The 16,876-nt window shown below is 43.6% G+C and overlaps 1 protein-coding gene across 1 annotated transcript in view; it reads left to right on the top strand.

Annotated features, from left to right (window-relative positions):
• Positions 1-5,107, top strand: part of LOC106590542 (contactin-associated protein-like 2) — a 353,707-nt gene extending 348,600 nt beyond the window's left edge. Inside the window, exon 27 of the mRNA XM_045710796.1 lies at positions 854-5,107. Within this exon, the coding sequence (XP_045566752.1) occupies positions 854-1,056 (203 nt within the window). The 3' untranslated portion in view covers positions 1,057-5,107. The remainder of the gene's footprint in view (positions 1-853) is intronic.
• Positions 5,108-16,876: the final 11,769 nt, after the last annotated feature.

The following is a 16,876-nucleotide window of genomic DNA, read 5'->3' as shown; positions in this document are numbered from 1 at the left end:
TTGGCGACGAATAAGTAGTAAGGGCCAGCCAACGAGAGCGTACAGGTCGCAGTGGTGGGTAGTATATGGGGCTTTGGTGATAAAAAGGATGGCACTGTGATAGACTACATCCAGTTTGCTGAGTAGAGTGTTGGGAGCTATTTTGTAAATGACATCGCCGAAGTCAAGGATCGGTAGGATAGTCAGTTATACAAGGGTATGTTTGGCAGCATGAGTGAAGGAGGCTTTGTTGCGAAATAGGAAGCCGATTCTAGATTTAATTTTGGATTGGAGATGCTTAATGTGAGTCTGGAAGGAGAGTTTACAGTCTAACCAGACACCTAGGTATTTATAGTTGTCCACATATTCTAGGTCAGAACCGTCCAGAGTAGTGATGCTAGTCGGGCGGGAGGGTGCGGGCAGCAATCGGTTGAAGAGCATGCACTTAGTTTTACAAGCATTTAAAAGCAGTTGGAGGCCACGGAAGGAGTGTTGTATGGCATTGAAGCTCGTTTGGAGGTTTGTTGGCACAGTGTCCAAAGAAGGGCCAGATGTATACAGAATGGTGTCGTCTACGTAGAGGTGGATCAGAGAATCACCAGCAGCAAGAGCGACATCATTGATGTATACAGAGAAAAGAGTCGGCCCAAGAATTGAACCCTGTGGCACACCCATAGAGACTGCCAGAGGTCCGGACAACAATCCCTCCGATTTGACACGTCAATGACTACCAATGTCTATCAATATCTATCAATATCCATTCTATCAATATCCATTCTATCAATATCCATTCTATCAATATCCATCAATATACATTCTATCAATATCCATTATTCAACTATTTCTAAATCTATTTATTTATATCTGCCCCCAGGTATCATTGCCGTGGTGATCTTCACCGTCCTGTGCACGCTTGTGTTCCTGATTCGCTACATGTTCCGTCACAAGGGCTCCTACCACACCAATGAATCGAAAGGGCCAGAGCCAGCCAGTGGCGAATCAGCAGACACCACCATCATCTGCGCCGAAACCAACCCGGAAACCATAGAGGAATCAAAGAAAGAGTGGTTCATCTAACTGCCAATTGAAAAACAGATGAGGATTGGAGAGTGGGATGTTCATCTGTTGACCAATCACAGGAGAGATGGATGGAGACGTCTACTGAATGGAGGAGGGATTGGGAGTGGGTGAACGAGGGTGTACAGAAATCCGATTAACTGCAGAAGAAAGACGAGACAGTTTATTGGAAGGTTGCATTGAGAGTTGAGAGACTAAATCTGTACATAGTCTTTCTTTGTATTGTGTTCAGGAGTTTCCAAGAGTCCTTTGAATACAGAATAGTTATATAACTGCAGATCTGGATCAAATACATTCAAACACTTTAGGTTTTTAGAAGTGCACTTGATTTAGCTTGGATTTTGCACCTTTAAGACTATTCTATTGTCTCCGATGTACCAGGCAAACTAAATCAAGCACAGCTCAAGTATTTGACCTATGTATTTGACCTCTGTATAATAATAATTGATCATATGCTAGCAAAGACTTGTTTGTTTTTTCAACTGAGATCTGAAAGATTATGCCAAATCATCTGTTTACAAGATTGGCATTTCTGATGGTCATGCTTACATGTCCATGATCCATACACACTCCAATAGTATTTCTCAAACCACTCCAAAAGGTGTAACCAGAGAAACATGGATGCCAAAAGACCTGCTGTAAATATGTGTTATTTATAAATATATTTAATTTCTTTGTTAATATATGTTTATTCAGAGACATTGGTACAAGACATTTACACGACATTTCAGATAATATTTCGAAGCATAGCACATATCCACAAATGAAAGAAGATTACTTTAATTTAATTATGACATTAGATTGTATCCACAAGAAGACCTTCTCATCGATGGTTGGAGAGGAATGTCTCAATGCATGATGGGAAAACATGGCAGACCCATAGCTACACACTGCATGGCAGTTTGCTTTCTGTCCTTCCTCTGAGAACAAGTGAGCTCTTGAACTTTCAGCGTGTTTACTGTTTCCAAACACTTGTCTTACACTGAAGGCGCAAACATTAACAACACCTTCCTAATATTGTGTTGCACCCTCTTTTGCTCTCAGAATAGCCTCCATTCGTTGGGGCATGGACTCTACAAGGTGTTGAAAGCATTCCGTAGGGATGCTGGCCCATGTTGACTGTAATGCTTCCCACAGTTGTGTCAAGTTCACTGGATGTCCTTTGGGTGGTGGACCATTCTTGATACACACAGGAAACTGATGAGTGTGAAAAACCCAGCAGCATTGCAGTTCTTGACATATTCAAACCGATGCACCTGGCACCTACTACCATACCCCGTTCAAAGGCACTTAAATATTTAGTCTTGCCCATTCAACCTCTGAATGGCCCATAGACAATCCATGTCTCAAGGCTTAAAGATCCTTCTTTAACCTGTCTCCTCCCTTTCATCTACACTGATTGAAGTGGATTTAACAAGTGACATCATTAAGGGATCATAGCTTTCACCTGGATTCACCGGGTCAGTCTGTCATGGAAAGAGCAGGTGTTCCTAATGTTTAATACACTCAGTGCAGCTTCTCATGTTTATTTCCCAAATTTGATTGATTGATCAATGAGATCGATCATGATACTTGTAATGCTGAGAGTTTGTCTCATTGGATGTTGAGAGTGCTGTGTTTGTGTGTGTAGATGGGGTCGGTGGCATACGGGGGGTGTGGTCTATGTTCCATAGGACAAGTCTTTGGGGTCAAGGGTGAAGGGTTGAGGCTTGGTTCTACCGTGTTGAATGGTTTAACCCGCTGTGCATTCAGGAGTCTGCCTTTTAGCCTTCCTCTTGGCAACACAACACGGCAACACAACACCAAGGTGTTAGAGCCAGACCCATGGTGTTAGAGCCAGACCCATGGTGTTAGAGCCAATCCCATGGTGTTAGAGCCAGTCCCATGGTGTTAGAGCCAGACCCATGGCGTTAGAGCCAATCCCATGGCGTTAGAGCCAATCCCATGGCGTTAGAGCCAGACCCATGGCGTTAGAGCCAATCCCATGGCGTTAGAGCCAGACCCATGGCGTTAGAGCCAGTCCAATGGTGTTAGAGCCAGTCCCATGGTGTTAGAGCCAGTCCCATGGTGGTAGAGCCAGACCCATGGTGTTAGAGCCAGTCCCATGGTGTTAGAGCCAGACCCATGGTGGTAGAGCCAGACCCATGGTGTTAGAGCCAGACCCATGGTGTTAGAGCCAGACCCATGGTGTTAGAGCCAGACCCATGGTGTTAGAGCCAGACCCATGGCGTTAGAGCCAGACCCATGATGTTAGAGCCAGTCCCATGGTTTTAGAGCCAATCACCATGGTGTTAGAGCCAGACCCATGGTGTTAGAGCCAGACCCATGGTGTTAGAGCCAGACCCATGGTGTTAGAGCCAGTCCAATGGTGTTAGAGCCAGACCCATGATGTTAGAGCCAGTCCCATGGTGTTAGAGCCAATCACCATGGTGTTAGAGCCAGACCCATGGTGTTAGAGCCAGACCCATGGTGTTAGAGCCAGACCCATGGTGTTAGAGCCAGTCCAATGGTGTTAGAGCCAGACCCATGGTGTTAGAGCCAGTCCCATGGTGTTAGAGCCAGACCCATGGTGTTAGAGCCAGTCCCATGGTGTTAGAGCCAGACCCATGGTGTTAGAGCCAGACCCATGGTGTTAGAGCCAGTCCCATGGTGTTAGAGCCAATCACCATGGTGTTAGAGCCAGACCCATGGTGTTAGAGCCAGACCCATGGTGTTAGAGCCAGTCCCATGGCGTTAGAGCCAATCCCATGGCGTTAGAGCCAGTCCCATGGTGTTAGAGCCAGACCCATGGCGTTAGAGCCAGACCCATGGCGTTAGAGCCAATCCCATGGCGTTAGAGCCAGTCCCATGGCGTTAGAGCCAGACCCATGGCGTTAGAGCCAGACCCATGGCGTTAGAGCCAGACCCATGGCGTTAGAGCCAGTCCAATGGCGTTAGAGCCAGTCCCATGGCGTTAGAGCCAGTCCCATGGCGTTAGAGCCAGACCCATGGCGTTAGAGCCAGTCCCATGGCGTTAGAGCCAGACCCATGGCGTTAGAGCCAGTCCCATGGTGGTAGAGCCAGACCCATGGTGTTAGAGCCAGACCCATGGTGTTAGAGCCAATCCCATGGTGTTAGAGCCAGACCCATGATGTTAGAGCCAGTCCCATGGTGTTAGAGCCAATCACCATGGTGTTAGAGCCAGACCCATGGTGTTAGAGCCAGACCCATGGTGTTAGAGCCAGACCCATGGTGTTAGAGCCAGTCCAATGGTGTTAGAGCCAGAACCATGGTGTTAGAGCCAGTCCCATGGTGTTAGAGCCAGACCCATGGTGTTAGAGCCAGTCCCATGGTGTTAGAGCCAGACCCATGGTGTTAGAGCCAGACCCATGGTGTTAGAGCCAGTCCCATGGTGTTAGAGCCAATCACCATGGTGTTAGAGCCAGACCCATGGTGTTAGAGCCAGACCCATGGTGTTAGAGCCAGTCCCATGGTGTTAGAGCCAGTCCCATGGTGTTAGAGCCAGACCCATGGTGTTAGAGCCAGACCCATGGTGTTAGAGCCAGACCCATGGTGTTAGAGCCAGACCCATGGTCTTAGAGCCAGACCCATGGTGTTAGAGCCAGAAACATGGTCTTAAGAGACAGACACATGGTGTTAGAGACAGTAAATTGCAACTTATTTCCTTTCTTTCTTTTTTTAAACATGTACATATTCCTTATATTCAAATGTATTTATCATGTCTATCAGGCTTTACAAATGTTTACTTCATACTGGCACTGCCCAGTTTCAATGTCATGACTGACATTTTTTGTTGCTTGTTGTAATGGTTCATTTTTTTCTCTACTTTTTATTTTCTCTAATGTTTTGTAAAAATGGCCACCGTGGTTTGTTGTGAAACGTTTGTATGTCGTCTCAGAAGGTTCCACACTAAGGACACACACACACAGGAAGATGGAAATGAAAAGCCCCAAGACAAGCCTGTCAGCATGTCACATCTAGCCACCAGGCTACTGTCAGTCACCTGAGTCCTGCTTTCAGCTCTACATTTCAATAAATACACTGTATTCACCTGGGGAGTGGGGCTTGTCAATGATGGAACATGTTGGGTATGTGTGTGAGAGAGAAAAAAATGGTGAGAGAGAGAGGGTGGTAGAGAAAAAGAGTGTAATAGAGAGATAGAGAGAGGGGGGGTGAGAGACAGAAGGAGAGAGAGGGGGAGGGAACCTGGCTGCAGGACTGACCAGTTTGCAAGATAAATCCATTGAAGGATGCTTCCCCTAACTTGGCTCCAAAGAACCAGTGTGAGGCCTTCTTACAGGAAAGAAACCCAAGAGGTCCAGCAACAAGGTCTGAGGTGCTCTGCAGTCTGCACTGTGAGAATGTCAGCCTTTTCTGTCTGGAGGATAAGTCTCAAAGAAACATAGAAATAACAACTTAATCTGTGAGTTGTTTATAAATACACTATATAAACTTCCTTCAATTAATCATCCTCTAATTGGAGGAGGAGCTCCAGATTTTCCAGAAGCCCTTGCAGGAGAAGCTTGGTTAAACAAACCTTTTTTTTTTGCTATGCAGATCATATGATTTAGGCTGATTAAAGATGAGTTTCAACCGATGACTTCTGTTTCTATGTAGAAGCAGAAGAGGAGGCCAGGATAGCTGTTCTGAGGGAGGAAGAGGAGGAAAGCATAGCTGTTCTGAGGGAGGAAGAGGAGGCCAGGATAGCTGTTCTGAGGGAGGAAGAGGAGGTGAGGATAGCTGTTCTGAGGGAGGAAGAGGAGGACAGGATAGCTGTTCTGAGGGAGGAAGAGGAGGCCAGGATAGCTGTTCTGAGGGAGGAAGAGGAGGTGAGGATAGCTGTTCTGAGGGAGGAAGAGGAGGCCAGTATAGGTGCTCTGAGGGAGGAAGAGGAGGTGAGGATAGCTGTTCTGAGGGAGGAAGAGGAGGAAAGGATAGCTGTTCTGAGGGAGGAAGAGGAGGCCAGGATAGCTGTTCTGAGGGAGGAAGAGGAGGCTAGGATAGCTGTTCTGAGAGAGGAAGAGGAGGCCAGGATAGCTGCTCTGAGGGAGGAAGAGAAGGCTAGGATAGGTGCTCTGATGGAGGAAGAGGAGGAAAGGATAGCTGCTCTGATGGAGGAAGGGGAGGTGAGGATATCTGCTCTGAGGGAGGAAGAGGAGGTGAGGATAGCTGCTCTGAGGGAGGAAGAGGAGGAAAGGATAGCTGCTCTGAGGGAGGAAGAGGAGGTGAGGATAGCTGCTCTGAGGGAGGAAGAGGAGGTGAGGATAGCTGCTCTGATGGAGGAAGAAGAGGAAAGGATAGCTGCTCTGAGGGAGGAAGAGGAGGTGAGGATAGCTGCTCTGAGGGAGGAAGAGGAGGTGAGGATAGCTGCTCTGAGGGAGGAAGAGGAGGAAAGGATAGCTGCTCTGATGGAGGAAGAGGAGGTGAGGATAGCTGCTCTGAGGGAGGAAGAGGAGGAAAGGATAGCTGCTCTGATGGAGGAAGAGGATCATAAGAGTCAGATGATGAAGGAGAATATTGAGGAGATGAGCAGAGAGATATCGTCACAGCAACTAACTAGGATAGTAAGTCACAGTGTAATGTCCCAATAATCAACAAATATGTTTCATTAACATTCAAGAAACTCAAGCAAATACTGAACAATTTTTGTGAAACATCAAATACCAACCAGTCAAGTATGACTGTTTCTCAACTTGTTTTCAAAGATAAGCTTTGCTTCAACTATATTCATAAATAACCTCAGTAAAGTACCTCACTAGAGTGTCTCTAACAGTTTTGTTCTACTGTTACAAAGGTCTTCCCTGTTAAGATACACAAGGAGAGAAGTTTACAGCAATGTATAGAAATCTGCTGCGTTCTGATCCTCTGTGCTACTGTGAGGAGAGTGAGTGGTGGGGAAAATGCCTTGCATGTACCATGGAGGTGCCATCCATACCAGTCACCACTGTCTCTTCTTTCCTCCTTCTAAACAGACTCTGCTATCACACCCAGGGTCAAGTTGTGACTATCCCCTACCTTAACGTCCCAGCTGTGTCCCTGAGTAAAAGCCCAAGACCATTTTATAGTAATTAAACCTATCTGGGTTGTCAGGAAGCTGCTGTCTGTCTTTACTGTATATGGCACTGGTCAGGTCCTCAGGCAGGATGAGACTGGTGTAGCAGTGTTGGGGTTCAGAATCACAGGATCGGAGGACAGAGAACAGAGAAACAGTGTTGTTTCCACCTATAGACCTAGTTGTGGCCTCTTACTACCATTTAGTAGTACCATGCACTGTATGTCACACTGTTTTTTCGCATTGTTTGTAATTCATTTTGTACATAATGTTGCTGCTACCATCTCTTATGACCGAAACGAGCTTCTGGACACCAGAACAGCGATTACTCACCTTTAACTGGACAAAATAATTTTTCTTTAATGAGTCAGACGAGAGGGATTTACTCCAGACACCCGACAAGGCCCTCATCCCCGTCATTCGCAGGAGACAAAGATATCGCGGAAGGAGATCGGGGTGCCTTGTAAGGATCTGGCGACGAGTGGCTAATCTGCCTTTGCCATCGGTACTATTGGCCAACGTACAACCGCTGGATAATAAAGTGGATGAACTACAAGCACATATATCCTACCAACGGGACATTAAAAACTGTAATATCTAATGTTTCTGCGAGTCGTGGCTGAACGACGACATGATTAACATACAGCTGGCGGGTTAAACACTGTATCGGCAAGATAGAACAGCAGCCTCTGGTAAGACAAGGGGTCTCTCTCGCCCTCCATTTGGCAAATCTGACCATAATGCTATCCTCCTGATTCCTGCGTACAAGCAAAAACTAAAGCAGGAAGCACCAGTGTCTCAGTCAATAAAAAAGTGGTCAGATGAAGCAGATGCTAAGCTACAGGACTGTTTTGCTAGCACAGACTGGAATATGTTCCGGGATTCCTCCGATGGCATTGAGGAGTACACCACATCATTCATTGGCTTCATCAATAAGTGCATTGATGACGTCGTCCCCACAGTAACTGTACGTACATACTCCAACCAGAATCCATGGATTACAGGCAACATTCGCACTGAGCTAAATGGTAGAGCTGCCGCTTTCAAGGAGCGAGACTCTAACTCGAAAGCTTATAAGAAATCCCGCTATGCCTTCCGACGAACCATCAAACAGGCAAAGCGTCAATACAGGACTAAGATCGAATCGTACTACACCAGCTCCGATGCTCATCGGATGTGGCAGGGCTTGCAAACTATTACAGACAACAAAGGGAAGCACAGCCGCGAGCTGCCCAGTGACACAAGCCTACCAGATGGGCGAAATTACTTCTATGCTCACTTTGAGGCAAGTAAAACTGAAACATGCATGAGAGCATCAGCTGTTCCAGACGAATGTGTGAGAATGCTATTCATTGACTACATCTCAGCGTTCAACACTATAGTGCCCTCAAAGCTCATCATTAAGCTAAGGACCCTGGGACTAAACACCTCCCTCTGCAACTGGATCCTGGACTTCCTGACGGGCCGTCCCCAGGTGGTAAGGGTAGGTAACAACACATCCGCCACGCTGATCCTCAACACGGGGGCCCCTCAGGGGTGCATGCTCAGTCCCCTCCTGTACTCCCTGTTCACTCATGACTGCATGGCCAGGCATGACTCCAACACCATCATTAAGTTTGCCGATGACACAACAGTGACAACGACGAGACAGCCTATAGGGAGGAGGTCAGAGACCTGGCTGTGTGGTGCCAGGATATCAAAGGAGATGATTGTGGACTACAGGAATAGGAGGACGGAGCACGCCCCCATTCTCATCGACGGGGCTGTTTTGGAGCAAGTTGAGAGCTTCAAGTTTCTTGGTGTCCACATCACCAACAAATTATCATGGTCCAAACACACCAAGACAGCCGTGAAGAGGGCACGACAAAGCCTATTCCCCCTCAGGACTGAAAAGATTTGGCATGGGTCCTCAGATCCTCAAAAGGTTCTACAGCTGCACCATTGAGAGCACCCTGATGGGTTGCATCACTGCCTGGTATGACAACTGCTCAGCCTCTGTCCACAAGGGTACAGAGGGTAGTGCGTACGGCCCAGTACATCACTGGGGCCTAGCTTCCTGCCATCCAGGAGCAGGCGATGTCAGAGGAAGGCCCTAAAAATTGTCAAAGACTCCAGCCACCCAAGTCATAGACTGTTTTCTCTTCTATGTCTAGTTCCAAGTCTAGGTCCAAAAGGCTTCTTAACAGCTTCTCCCCCCAAGCCATAAGTCTCCTGAACAGCTAATCAAATTACACAGGATTTATCTGGCTTAAATTAAGTGTATCTTGAGGGGTACGGACTTGTAATTATAGTGTACCAGCAAAGTACGTTACCCATCCTGAGAATCTAATCGCCAGCTTCTGAAAGCACCATCCAAGTGAAGAATAATCACACTGGTACACTACAGTAACATCTGCATAAATACAATATAGTTACTAGGTGTTACACAAGATTTTACAACTTCTGTGTAATTACTTAGGGCTACTACTCATTACCAAGTGAAAATACCTACAAACAATAGATAAGCTTCTTCTTTAGTCAACTTTATTGCAACGTAAAAAAGACCTAACATTTCTTACAAAATAATAAGGATTTGTATTGTTAGATGAATAATTTGATTAAACAAAGATAAACAAAGATATAACATAAAAATAACTATTCTACTGGTGACTATAGAATGGTGAGTAGCCAAGGTAGGTCATTTAGAAAAACGGAATTATCTATTTCTCCCCTTTTTAATGTTACAGGTAACAATGGAAATCAACAACTCTGTCTCTGTCTTCATAGGTAAAGTCTTCAAAACGTAGTCCACTCTGTTCGTAACAGATTCTAGTTTTGGAAAAATGTAACTGTATTGAGATCCAATTTTTCATCGATGAGAAAAGTTGCAGAATGTCGGCCAAAATCCATCTCGCTCAATCTTCTCCCACTGCCGACCATATTTAGTAGTGAGTGGTAACACCAACCGGATGCTTCACATTTATACACTACCATTCAAAAGTTTGGGGTCACATAGAAATGTCCTTGTTTTTGAAAGAAATATCTATCAATATCTGGATAAGATATCGATCAATATCCATTCTATCAATATCTATCAATATCCGTTCTATCAATATCTATCAATATACATTCTATCAATATCTATCAATATCCATTCTATCAATATACATTACCGTTCAAAAGTTTGGGGTCACTTAGAAATCTCCTTGTTTTTGAAGAAAAGCACAACAAAAAAATTGCTAGGACATTTCTAAGTGACCCCAAACTTTTGAACGGTAGTGTACATCCGGTGAAATATTTGTCCCTTTGTTCAAACTGTGACCATAGTATAGACAAAGATTTGTTTAGCTATTTGTCAGTTTTATGTTACCCAAAATAACATAAAACATGAGAGTAATTACCCAAAATATAGGGTAACAATAGAGGGTAATTACTGTGCTTGGCAGCAAGAACACTACTGTTACTCCCCACACTTATTGTATTATTCTACTTCTTCACAATTTTGCCAGTATCATCACATATTTGAAATCTGATTTTGCTTACTTCTGTCTTTGAAAATGAATTATTTGAGGTTATGTATTTTTGCAGACATTCATGGACAGTTTTGTATAAGTCATACAAGTAAGCATTGGATATGAAATGCTCCAGGATCAAATATAATTTGACATTTTAGTATTGTGCACATGCTAGGCAGATATGGTAGGGGGACTCACAACTCATAAATGCATTATATTTTGTCTATGTAGAGTAAGATGTGCTCCCGAGTGGTGCAGTGGTCTAAGGCACTGCATCTCAGGTCTAGAGGCGTCACAGACCCTGGTTCGATTCCAGGCTTCACAAATGGCTGTGATTGGGAGTCCCATAGGGCGGCGCACAATTGGCCCAGCGTGGTTTGGCAGGGGTATTTTTTTGTTGATTTGGGTAGGCTGTCATTGTAAATAAGAATTTGTTCTTAACTGACTTGCCTAGTTAAATAAAGGTTCAAATATATATATACACTTGCACTTTTGATACTTACGTATATTTAAAACCAAATACTTTGACTTTCACTTAACTAGTATTTTACTGGGTGACTTTCACCTTTACTTTTCATTTTACTTTCACAATCAGTTTCTATTAAGGTATGTTTACTTTCAAGTATGACAATTGGTTACTTTTTCCACCACTGGATATCAGTACATTATCATTACACGTAAGTACCCCTCAAGATAAACTTACTCTACGGTGTACTAGTGTGTTTATTCTCTCACTTGGATCGCACTTCCAAAAGCTTTAAAATGAGGGCCAGCTTGTCAGGATGGGTAATGTACTGTAAAAGTACCCATTCATTCAATGTACTGTAAAAGTACCCATTCATTACAAATAAGTACCTCTCAAGATAGACTTCATTTTCACTAGCTAAATCCTGTATAAGAACTAGTAATTACATTGTACTTAGGCAAACAATACATGTGCTTTGAAATAGTGTCTTATTCCTCCTCTGGGATGACACTCGTATTACATCTGTTTTCATAAGCTCAACCAAGTTAACCCTGATGGCACGCTTTATTTTTGGGGAAAGTGCTTGCAACAATGGTGACTGGAGATATATTTTGAACAGTGCACATTCATGGTTAAGTAATTAGAGTCTATTGAACATAGAGTATAATCTCTCAGAAACCCAGCGCATCCACAAGGGATCCCAACCTTTGTCACAGTTGTTAAGAAGGGCTTTATAAATACATTTGATTTCATTAATCGGCTGCAGCTGAGAAGAATCAAAACACTAAGTTGGTGAATTTAGTGGAAACCTGCCCATTTGTAGCAAGCATGGTAACAAGCATTCGTTGCTACACTTCTGTAATTACAGACCACAATTCCTACCAGGTACATGTTCTTAGTATATTGTAAACTATACATTGTTCAGTTACTGTAACTACAATGCTTGTTACAGTGTATTTACACATGTGATTACACAGTAATAAGGACCCTTGAAAGGAAGTGTTAACCTAAATTCACATGATTTGTCGGTTTTTATTGATTGACAGATTGTTATTGATTGTTTGATAGTTAAATACGTTTAATATGGCCTTTTGTTCCTCTGCAGAACTTTAATAGCCTCCGAGCCGCCTGATCCCCCGAGCTTGCATGAACGGTTCACTGCAGCTGTAATCAGTCTGGTAATTAATTTAAGGCCTTGAGGGAAGTTAAGTGACCTGCCTCCTCTCTCTCTTCTCTTTCACTCTGAACCTAACCAAATGTAGCAGGCGTAGAAGATACAAAAAACACTGTTGGGGGAGGTTCTCTTCTGCACTGTAGAACCAATCCAGTAAATGTGGAGGAGGAGTTAAGATGGAATGTCTCCTTGTTAACGTCCAAAAGAGGAAGTGGTGTCACAGGTTCTCTTTCCATTTCCCCTGACAACCGGATGCATCCGATTGTTTTGCGACCCTGCAGGTGGTCTGACTACATTCCTAACAAAAATAATGTACTTTTTACTCCATACATTTGCCCTGGCACCCAAAAGTACTCGTTACATTTCAAAGGCTTAACAGGACAAGAAAAAAGTCAAATTCACACAGAGAACATCCCTGGTCATACCTACTGACTCTGATCTGGTGGACTCACTAAACACAAATGCTTCGTTTGTAAATTATGTCTGAGTGTTTAAGTGTGCCCCTGGCTATCTGTAAATAAAATAAAACAAGAAAATGGTGCAGTCTGGTTTGCGTCAGCAAATACTTTCAGACTTTTGCTCAAGTAGTATTTTACTTTTACTTAAGTATGACAATTGGGTGCTTTTTCCACCACTGCAAACACCTTGGGCAACCTGCAGTTCACACTCTGGGAGAAGATGCAGGGGATTGTGAAATACAATCAATCAATCACATTTTATTTTGATTAAATATAAATATTGCAATACATTATACAGGGAACCAGTATAGTCTAAAATCACAGATATTTGTATTGTGTCTAATCTTTGTTTTCTCTGTTCAGCTCCTGTGATTCTGCACCCAAACACCGCCCACCCGCGTCTCATTGTATCTGAGGATCTGATGAGTGTGAGACGCAGTGTAGAGCAACAGCAGCTTCCTGCCAACACAGAGATATGTATGGCTCCTGGACTGAGGGCTTTAACTCAGGGAATCACTGCTTGGATGTTGAGGTAGGGGACAGTTATGAATGGTCACTAGGTGTTATACAAGAGTCGGTCCAGAGGAAGGAAGCAGTTAGGAGCAGTAGTGGTCCCTGGGTAAAATCCCTGGGGAAGCCAAGCCCCTCCCCCTAAACGCCATATTACAACCTATATGTTGTGATAATTGTGTTGTTTGCGCTATAAACTGTTAATTCATATGTCTTGACACCGTGATATATAGGTCTAAAGGCCGAGACAATAAGAACACACAGTGGCAGAATAAATTCAACCATAACTTTGTTTTATCACAAAACCGGACAGCAAACTCTGTCCAGTGAATTTCACTTCGCATATTGCAGTTACATGAACTACAGCATGGTCAAGCAAGGTAATGTTTACAACATTTTCGGACCACTGACCAACTATTGATTTAGAACCACAGAGAGTTACCGCAAGTCACAAAGAAAACAGGAGCTGTCTCCACTATTCCAGCACCATTTCAATTTCAACATCATCAAATCACCTCTGTTTAGTCTAATACAGTGACAACTAAAAGATACCAAAAACTATTTAGTACAATCAACGTAAGCTAAATATGATGTGGCTGTCCATGGTTCTGTGTGTGTGTGCGTTCGTGCAAGTAGAAAACCATGTTGACTCACCCTACTTGTAGAGAAACGCCAATGTCATCCTCCTCTCTTTCATGTTGAAAAACGGTCATACAGTACACGCTTATATTTTTTGTTGTCCTAGGCTACCTGGCAATAATGCTTGCTCGCTAGCCTAACTTCCATCCATGGGCAACAGTAGCTAGTTAACCTCTATGGGGAATGTGGGACGCTAGCGTCTCACCCGCGGGACACACTATTCAACAGGCAGTGAAATAGCAGGGCGCCAAATTCAAAACAACAAAAATCTCATAATTCAAATTTCTCAAACATACAACTATTATATCCCATTTTAAAGATACACTTCTCGTTAATCCAACTACATTGTTTGATTTCAAAAAGGCTTTATGGCGAAAGCATAACATTAGATTATGTTAGGACAGCGCCGAGACAAGAAAAACCACACAGCCATTTTCCAAGCAAGGAGAGGCGTCACAAAAACCAGAAATACAGCTAAAATAAATCACTAACCTTTGATGATCTTCATCAGATGGCACTCATAGGACTTCATGTTACACAATACATGTATGTTTTGCTTGATAAAGTTCATATTTATATCCAAAAACCCATTTTACATTGCCGTGTAATGTTCAAAAATGTTTTGCCTCCCAAAACTTCCGGTGAATGAGCACACCAATTTACAGAAATACTCATCATAAACATTGATAAAATATTAAACTGTTATTCAAAGAATTATAGATACACTTCTCCTTAATGCAACCGCTGTGTCACGATTCTCTAAGACAGAACCCAGAAGCAGACCAGGACAAGGTGAGTAAAATGAAGGTGAGTATTTATTGGTAGTCTTGATGTGTAATTTGAGTGATCCAGGAGACGAAGCGGCAGCGGAGGTGAGTTGATGAGAGTAAAGGAAGCGCGCGCAAAATCTCACGACAAAAAGTTTTTTAAAAAGTTATATTTACATTTGTAGAAACATGTCAAACGATGTATAGCATCAATCTTTAGGATGTTTTTATCATAAATCTTCAGTAATATTCCAACCGGACAATTCCAATGTCTTCAGAAAAGAAAAGAAACAGAGCTAACTTTCACGGGAGCGCGAGCCACTGAACTCATGTCATTCTCTCAGTCATTTGACTCCTGGACCTCTTATTCTCTCCCCATTCACAGTAGAAGCATGAAACAACGTTCTAAAGACTGTTGACATCTAGTGGAAGCCTTAGGATGTGCAAAATGACCCCACAGACACTGTATACTGGATAGGGAATTACTTGAAAAACTACAAACCTCAGATTTCCACACTTCCTGGATGGATTTTTCTCAGGTTTTTGCCTGCCATATGAGTTCTGTTATACTCATAGACATCATTCAAACAGTTTTAGAAACTTCAGAGTGTTTTCTATCCAAATCTACTAATAATATGCATATCCTACCTTCTGGGCCCGAGTAGCAGGCAGTTTAATTTGGGCACGTTATTAATCTGAATTTCCGAATACTGCCCCCTGTCACCAAGAAGTTTTAACATTAGCCTTCTACATACAGCTACATATCGAACTTCCATCATCTCAGTCCAGGGGCACAACAATGTATGAATTAATGGTTGGATCAGAATCGCCTTTATAATCATTGGCCAGTATGGAGAATTAAGTAAAATCACAAGTCCAAATCCCAATGTCCATGCATGGCTAACTTAGGAAAGGGACAATTTTAGCTAGCTAGCCAGCGGACAACAACAGAAGAAGATGCAACAATTCAAGTTTTTCTGTCAATGACATATGCTCTCAAAGGGATTTGATAGGAGTGACGCCAAATCCAAGCTGGTTTCCCTTGACACTTTTTTTTGGTGCGCCAGGACCATTCAAAGTTGAGCTCGCTCAGTTTAGCTCAAAGTTGATTGGCAAATTTTGTATACTTTTTTGTCAAGGGAGGCCAGATGCTTGGTGACTTCTCTTGCCTTCAATGCTAAGGGCAGCAACAATGTCATAGTGGTTTGGAACAGACATCATCAGATCGATGGTCTACACATAGAGACAGAGGGGTGCTGTTTCACTCTGAGGCTTTCTCATGTGAGATACATTCAGACTCTTGTGAACTGAAGGAAAATGATGAAACACAGAGAGACGGAAAACTAATTATTTGATGTTTTATCATTTTTATATTGGTCAATTATTTTGGGAAGGCTGGCATCCCTTGGCATCCATGAATACACACCACTGGTTAGGAGTGGATACTGGTGACTGAAGCAGTTTGATGATCAATACACAGCACAGTCTCCACCAGAGCCGTGGACCTGACCATTGACCTAACAGTATACACAGTACCTGACTGTTGACCTGACAGTGGACCTGACCTTTGACCTGAGAGTGGACCTGACCATTGACCTAACAGTATACACAGTACCTGACAGTAGACCTGACAGTGGACCTGACAGTGGACCTAACAGTATACACAGTACCTGACAGTGGACCTGACAGTGGACCTGACAGTAGACCTGACAGTGGACCTGTCAGTGGGCCTGACAGTGGACATGACAGTAGACCTGACAGTGGACCTGACAGGAAAGCTGTCCTTCTCTGACCCTCATAACAGCACATACAGACGTTCACACACACTTTCACTGAGGGAGTTTTTTCAGACAATTGCTGTAAACTCCACCCTCTGAGGATCTTACCATTCAAGACCTCTGTAACAGTGGAAAAGCCCACTCATGTTACATCTCCACTGCCTGCTGCAGCTACAGGGAGATGCATATTACTATGGTTAGGGTTGCATACTCATTACATCACTGATTAGTCCCTACCCAAGGTCCCTAACCACTCCCGAGTGGGGCAGTGGTCTAAGGCACAACATCTCAGTGCAAGAGGCGTCACTACAGTCCCTGGTTCGAATCCAGGCTGTATCACATCCGGCTGTGATTGGGAGTCCAATAAGGTGGTGCACAATTGGCCCAGCGTTGTTAGGGTTTGGCCGGGGTAGGCAGTCATTGTAAATAAGAATTTGTTCCTAACTGACTTGCATATTATTATTTTGTATAGGCCTACAGAT

This window comes from Salmo salar, chromosome ssa29 (genome assembly GCF_905237065.1).
Source record: "Salmo salar chromosome ssa29, Ssal_v3.1, whole genome shotgun sequence".
NCBI classification, from domain to species: domain Eukaryota; kingdom Metazoa; phylum Chordata; class Actinopteri; order Salmoniformes; family Salmonidae; genus Salmo; species Salmo salar.
The sequence above is the reverse complement of the archived record's forward strand: the minus strand, read 5'-3'. Positions and strand labels throughout refer to the sequence as shown.